Raw genomic sequence first — 7706 nt, 5'->3', positions numbered from 1 at the left:
ATAGGAATGCTGGAATGTTCCTGTGTGGGGCTGACCTTTGTATAGCTGCTAATCCTTCTTCTACAAAAGAGATTAAGTTGAAACAGGACAGAAACCTTTTCTGGGTCATAGAGTCGAGCTGCTTTTCCTTCTTCGCAAGTCAAAGGTTTCACCAGGATTCGCCTCTTCCCTCCTCCCTCCTAACCCCTCTGATCTTTACACCTTTCCAACATTAGGGAAAGACAGGAAGTTTTCCCCGTGTGTTTTTCTTTGTGACGACATGATGTGGCAGGTTGATCTGTGGGGAAAACCCCATGTGAGAACACGCCTTCTGTGTACATTCCCAATATTTGCTATAAGTAGGGCCATCACAGGCTGCTATTGAAACATAACTGCACTCCTAGGGCACTTGGTACCCAGCATTGAGCAGATCTATTCTTGGAACTGAAAATGGTGTGTGGTAGCAAGTATATTCTGGCTGCTTTGATGTCAGTGCTGCTACTCCACTTCTGCAGCAGGTCAGAAGGTAAGTGTCACTCTTTCTGCTAGCAGAGGAGGAAGAAGTATCTTCCTTTTCCTTAAAGCCTGGAGATCATCTAGTGAGACCCCCATGGATGGGTGCTATTAGAAAGTCTATGAAAGGGAGTGATGGGAGATGCTAGCTCACTGCTGGGCGGAGGAGCAAAGGGTTACAGATGCTCTCCTTTGTGCTGTCATTCCCAGCAGATTTTATGGGTGAATGGGTTCTCTAAGCTTTAGGCAAGCCAAAGTGCTATTTCTGGGAATGGTCAGTAAATGGGATCATTCTGAAAAACAGAGAACACCCCAGCTTCCCCAACTTTCTCACCTCTTCTCAATAACTTTTACTGATATTCAAAATTCATCATTGGGGACAGATTATGGTGCTTGATTTCATCATCCCTGGACTACCTTGGGCACATGCTTGCCAACTTTGAGATAACATTTAACTATAACCACAAAGCAGGTTATAATTTAACTTGGGGTGGGGGTGGTGCAAGTATTTATTACATCACTTTAGCAATAGATGCATTTCTGAAAAATGCACATGAACTTTTATGAACAAAATAAACAATACACATTAACTTATATTATAATTTCTAAGTGCTTTAGCTGGTGGTATCTACCAAATTACTTTCCTTTGTAACTTCCTATCCCTTCCCACCACCCAATACTCAGTGGCCAGAAAATAGATTAAAATCTACCAGTTATTCATGTTCTCAATTTGGAAGGTTATCTCTAAACTTTTCTTAAAGCAGGGAGCACCCATATTCTTAATTATGATGAACTGAAATAAAACTCTATCTATTTGGTGGGGTGGGTGTAGCTCAGTAGTTCAGTGAATGCTTGGTGTGTACCAGGTCCTGGGATGCATCCTTGGGACTGCCTTAAAAAAAAGCACTATCAATTTGTGTTTCCTGCTAAAAATATTCCACTTACGAGAAGTCGTGAATTTTTTTAACTCTATAATTGGGCCAAAATTTCCTAGCACCCAAACTATTTTTTACATCAAATTGAGTATCTTGAAAATAATACAGGTTTCAAAGACATTGAAACTTCCAGTACATCATTTTTTTCACGATATAAATCAAATTCATGAGATTTTTCACAACTTCAGGTAGTTCATGTGGTCTCAATTCCTGTTATTTCTCTCCTAGCAGGAAGCAACTTTGACTGTTGTCTCCAATACATAGGACAACCGCTTCACCCTAAATTTATTGTGGGCTTCACCCAGCAGCTGGCCAGTGAAGCTTGTGACATCGATGCTATCATGTAAGTTGATTTTGATTCAGTTGTGTCAAGAGGCTATCAGGAAAATATGGAAGTGAAATTATTTTGAGATGTAAATTTTGAAATGAAAGTCTTCTGCTGGAAATAGTTGGGGCTGCAACTAAAACCTCAGACTAACACTGTCACATAAAATTCTTCATATATGAAAATTAGTATATTTTGAAATGTATAACTTATTGATCACATACATACATATTCCATGTAGCCATAGTAGCAAAATTAAACAACAATTCTGGGCCTTAATATTCTCTCCATTGAACAGTCATTTGTTAACTTGCAGAAAAATCCAGGAAGAATCAGTTTTATTTCTTGCACTAAGCTTTATTGAAAATTTTTTTTTTCATTTTATTTCACATCTTTAGCTGAAATGTTAAAAGTTGAGCAATCAACTGGAATATGAAATTTCCACCCCAAGTTCTGTGAAAAAAAACATTTAAAAGCCCTTTAAACACAAATAAAATCTTTTTATTTTTTCAGCTTTTACACAAGGAGAAAAACAGCTGTGTGCGCAGATCCAAAGCAAAAGTGGGTGAAACAAGCTGTACGTATCCTGAGGTACGTTACATATACAATCATTTAAACTCTTTCCAAATTTTGTGGCAACAGACGTGTACAAGGTGGAGGGTGATAAGCTCACAAGGGTTAAGTCTTAAATCCTGTTCTATTTTTTAGTGGAGAATTTGGGTTAAACCAGAAAAATAAAGAATGCATTATTTTCCATTCATAGAACATTATTATACATTTTAATTTAGTGAGTTTTCACATAATGTTAGGTTTCTTTATGTATTTATTAGTCATTACTTGGCTAATTCTTGATGCAAAGTTGCCTCCTATTTCTTTGACTTACAGACTACCTGACACTTGGTTATTTCTTAAAAACTGAAAAATAAAAATTAAATTAAGAGGGCGATAGTTTCTGATTTACATTGATGATAAAAGAGTAACATTTTATCCACAGAGAGAAGTTAGATTAACAGCAGTGTGCCATAGGCACTGAACTTGGAGACAATAGAGATGGTCATATTCTGTTTCTGTCATTAACTAGCTGAGTTGTTGGGCAAGGCCCATCCTCTCTGAACCCTGATTTCTTCATCTGGATGCATTCTGAGCTGTTTAACAAACTGAAATGAGATTAAGGACTTGGAAGGCAATTTTGGGGTACCAAAACCATTCCTGCCAATCAGTCTCCATGTCTTTGCTCATTATTTTCTTCTTTTTCTTTATAGTCAAAGAGTCAAGAAGATGTGAAAACCGATGATCTTCTGAAATAGAATTGGATACAGCCCAAGAATAAAAAGAACCTAGCTGCGGTTGGCATTTTCATTTGCACATCGTTGAGGGTTTATCATTTATTGGATTTATACTTCATTGGACTGGTCCAATTAATGATATTGATTCATATTGCATCATAGGTTTGCTTTGTCAAGCATCACGTTAGAGTCAAACTCTATTTTATGTTAAATTATTTATAGATGTAGGTTTTCTGTGTTTAGTTATTTAATACTAAACTTTTTCTATAAGCTATTTGGTTTAGGAGAAGTTATACAATTATGTTTGTGAAACAAAATTATACGGACTTTCCTACAAGCAGCAAACTATTTTTAAAAATTATTTAAAATTCTTCCGTTTGTACAGTTTTGTCTCTATGTTGTTGCAATTGCTTTTAAAAAAGAGAAAAATAAAAAAATATTGAAAATAAAAGAAAATGAAAGAACTCAATTTTTTGTTGATTGAGTTACTTAGCATTTATTAAAATGTATGTTAAAACATTTAAAGGCATATTAAATGTGTAAATGATCTGAAAAATGTATTCCCCATTTCCTTTTGTTTTTTCATTTTAATTTGCATTTCTTTAATTCTCCTTAAGGTTGGGCAACACTTCTTAGTTTAGCACTAGTGTTAATTTTTCTATTGCTACTGTAACAAATAGCCACAAATTTAGTGGTTTAAAACAGCACATATTTATTCCCTGATAGTTCTAGAGGTCAGAAGTTTGACATGGATCTCATTGATATAAAAATCAAGTTTCAGCATTCCTTCCAGAGTCTCTAGGGGAGAATCCCTTTCCTTGCCTTTTCCAGCTTCCTGAGGAGGTCTGCATTCCAAGGCTCATGTGCCAGTCATCAGTCTTCAAGCCAGCTGTGTGTGGCATCTCTAATTCTCTCTCCTCTCTAACACCCCATTTCCTTTGTCTGGCTGTTCTTTTATCTCTGTCCCTTATGGCCCTGGGCTGTGTTCTATAGGAATTATATCAGAAAGGTTTTCATGGTTCAAAGCCATTCAAACCCCAAATTAGAAAGATCTGAGATCCATAGACCAGTAATTATTGATGTAAAATATTTTTTAAAAATAAAAAAGTATGCCCATATTCAGCTATTGAGAAACCACTTTGTCCATCAATCTGTCACCAGTCAGGGGACAAGGAATGGTTATCTCTACATAGGAATATTTCTCCACTTTAAACTTCTTCATGAAGTTTCCAAAAAGAAAATGACTGCTCAGAAGGTTCTTAGAAACTGACTGCCTCCCAAACCAAAGGGGAGACTTCAAACGTAGCAATTACCCAGAAATAAATGGAAAGGATCCTGAAACAATATAATTACCATCACGGCATCAATGTACCAAAGTTCACCGGGTGCCTGAACGCAGTACTTCAGAAAGTCCACTTCAGATTCCTAAGGACGTGAAGGATCAGAAGAGGCAGACGCGCTGAGGATACAACACAAAATCCAGGTTCCCGAATCCGTAAGGCAGGGCAGGGTGGGTCACTTGGTAGAGAGCTAAAAAGCTGGCTCCATTAGGCTTGAAGGCAATCATAGCACTGAGGAATCATAGCACTGAGTCATCAGGGAAAGTGTGCTCAACGTTCTGCTTGTTTATTCATCAAATATAGGATTAGCACCTCTTATGTGCCAGGCACCTTGCCAAATGCTAGAGAGATAAAGGGACTTAAGACTCTGTCCTTGATCCCAGGTAATTAGGATTGAGCAATGTGGTGAGAGGGAGGGGATGACAAGTAAAACATTTCAACACGTGGTGGCAAAGAGAGTTGCTGTAGAGTGTCACAGTGTGCTCCATCATTGGTGAGGGCTTCCAGAAGGAAAGAATAGCCAATTTTAACCGTAAGAAATAGCCAACCGTTGATGCCTTTGATAAAAGAAGATGATGTTTTTGTATGATTCAAACCTATACTTGAGCTGAATTGTGAGGGATCAGTAGGAGTTAGCCAGCTGGAAAAGAGCAGCAGGGGTTGTTTGGAAATAACCAGGACGTTTTAATTGTCATGTCTGAGGGTGGGGTCTTACAGGTAGTCAGTAGGCAGGAGCCAGGGATACTAAAGTGACCGGAATGCATAGGATAGTCTGACACAATGGAGCATTGTCCCACCCAAAATGTCTATTGTGCCACCATTGAGCAATATAGAATAAAGTGGGATGTATGCCAGTACCGGGAGTGAGGGCAGAGCAGTTGTCAAGTAAGCGAAACTGTTACCTCAGCTACGTCCAATGGTTTGAACTTGAACATGGGAACGACTGAAGAAGCCAAAGCCAGTGTGGTTTCCACATGGCAGATGAAGAAGAAATGGGGCAGACAGGAAGCAGGGGTACAATTAAGAGATGACTGCAGTGACTAAGGGGAGAGAATATGAAACCTTAGCTAAAGCCGTGGCAAAAGGAAAGGGGCAGAGGGAATGGATTTGAGAATCCTAAGGATCTTCCTACACCCCAAACCCCCTGCTCCCACCATTCAAGCTTTCTCGGGACAGCATGGCCATGGGGGGAGGGGAAGGGGATTGTCAGAGAACAGCAGACTTGGCTGGCTACTGGGATGTCTCACAGGTAAGCCTTGTAAGTGTCAGAAAACTAGCATGTTTTGTTAGCACTCTAAAAATTTATAGAGACTAAAATCTCCAAGCCAGAATGCCAATTTATTTATCAACAATGAATTGTTCAAGTGCCAAGAGCATGGACCTAGGCACATGGGCAGATTAGCAAATTTCCCCTGTAAGGAAGCCACCTGGCGAATAAATTGAAATCAGGAGGTCAGTCTGTTAATGTGGTCTCAGCTATACAATCCAAATACTTAATACATTAGGCTCACCCAACCGACCATGTTCTTAGATTTGGGAGGGCATTCCCAACTCAGACCTTTTTTTCCCATTTTGGAAATTTTATGTCTTTCTATTTAATTTTTAATTGAGGTACAATTTTTATACAGTAAAGTACACAAATCTTAAGAGAATAGCTTGATGAATTTTTACATAGGGATGTATCTGTTTAACAACCTTGTCCCCTTCAAGATATAAATTATTTCCAGCATCCCAAAGGCTCCCTCATGCCCCCTTCCATCTGTACAGTCCAAAGGTAATGCCTGTTCTGACCTATTTTATGATAGATTGTTTTTGTCTCTTTTTGATTTTCTATATATGAAACTATACAAAATGTGCTCTTTGGTGTACATAGGTCACTGGTGATTTTAGGAGCATTTCAATGAGGGGGTAGGAGAAAAAATCCCAATGATAGCGGACTGGAGAATGAATGGTGACAAAGATGTGGATTGGTGAGTGTGGTTAAGTCTTTAAATAAGTTGACAGTGAAGGTAAGAGGAAATAAAAGCCAAAAGGTGAGATGGTAAATTATTGAAAGAGTCGCAGTGGGGGTGAGGGGCGGGAAGCAGAGAGAGAGAGAGAGTGCAGGGTGGGGGAGAGGGAGAGAAGGAAATTGAAGATATTTATGATTCTGAGAGGATATAAATGGTGGTTCAATTTTCTTGAAAATGTGGCAGAAGTGGCTTTAAAACACAAGTAAACTGAGGAGTCTCTTCCTTTGGAACAGGAGACACTGAGCAAAGAGTGGGTGCAGATGGAGAGAAGTTTTACAATTTGGTATAGAGGATGTTGAAGGAGTTCTTATCTAGCCTTTTCTTGGTGATAAACTTGTAATCTTTTTTTTTTTTTGAGAGTAATGAGAGAAGGGGCAAAGCTGGGTTTAAGTTGAAAGGGGAGCTTTGGGAAAACCAGTGAGGAACATAGGGATTCACTGAAGTATGGCTGGAGCTTCACTGAGGTTGGAGATAATAAATCTGCTGTGGCTGCAGGGTTTGCATACCAGGTGGCCCAATGCAGTTTGAATGAAAGAACAGAGAATAGTGACTAGTTAAGGCCTAGGCTTTGCAGCTAGACACAATTCAGGACAAATGGGCAAAAGGGTCAACGACGGAGTGTAGAGAGGGGCTGAAGTGTAGAACCATGGATCTAGACCCAAGAGGGAAGGAGGTGAAGTCCAAAGGTATCCAAGAGATTGGGAGAAAATGGCAAGGTCATCAGGTACAAGGCCTCCAAGTGGTAAAAGAATAGAAGGGCGAAAAGGCTGGAGGGGCTGGAGCAGCTCCAGAAGCCAAGGTCCAGGGGTGTGACTGTGGGTGTGCAGCTCAAGAGGAGGGAGGGACTGGAAGGCTACCAGGTGGCCTGAGTCATCTTCGTGGATTTTCCACACTTTTTATTAAGGAAAATGGAAAAGAGGGAGGATCCTATTAGAAGTCCCCGTGTGCCCATCACGCAGCTTCAACAACTACTAACTCATGGCCAATTTTGTTTCATGTGTACTTCCCAATTCACTCCCTCCACCCTCCAGATTTCTTTGATGCAATTCCCAGACATGAGGTTGTTTTGACTGTAAATCTGTCAATAAACATGAATGTAGGGACTCTTAAAAATACTTAAATACATTATCATAGATTTAAAAATCAACAGTTTCCTAATATTGCCAAAATATCTTGTCAATGTTCAAATTTTCCTGTTTGTTTAAAAAAACTTTTTTGCTGTTTGTTTGAAGGAAGAGTCAAATAAGGAGCACACACTGCATTTGATGTGTTTCTTCCTTCATCCATAAAAATGATTATGTATGTTTTATGTAAAA

At 39.1% G+C, this 7706-nt stretch overlaps 1 protein-coding gene across 2 annotated transcripts; it reads left to right on the top strand.

Annotated features, from left to right (window-relative positions):
* The first annotated feature begins 383 nt into the window (after positions 1 to 383).
* CCL20 (C-C motif chemokine ligand 20) lies at positions 384 to 3494 on the top strand. Of its 2 annotated transcripts, none has more exons than XM_004453862.2 (4): positions 384 to 505; positions 1659 to 1770; positions 2266 to 2343; positions 3015 to 3494. In XM_004453862.2, the coding sequence occupies exons 1-4, from the start codon at positions 430 to 432 to the stop codon at positions 3034 to 3036; spliced, it is 288 nt and encodes a 95-aa protein (XP_004453919.1). In that variant the 5' UTR covers positions 384 to 429; the 3' UTR covers positions 3037 to 3494. The 2 variants fall into 2 exon arrangements, with proteins under 2 accessions (XP_004453919.1, XP_004453917.1); XM_004453860.2 differs by having other exon boundaries at positions 1656 to 1770.
* The last annotated feature ends 4212 nt before the right edge of the window (positions 3495 to 7706 follow it).

The sequence above is a fragment of the Dasypus novemcinctus genome, chromosome 7, assembly GCF_030445035.2.
Source record: "Dasypus novemcinctus isolate mDasNov1 chromosome 7, mDasNov1.1.hap2, whole genome shotgun sequence".
In the NCBI taxonomy this organism is placed as follows: Eukaryota; Metazoa; Chordata; class Mammalia; order Cingulata; family Dasypodidae; genus Dasypus; species Dasypus novemcinctus.
This window is presented reverse-complemented; position numbering and strand designations above follow the sequence as displayed.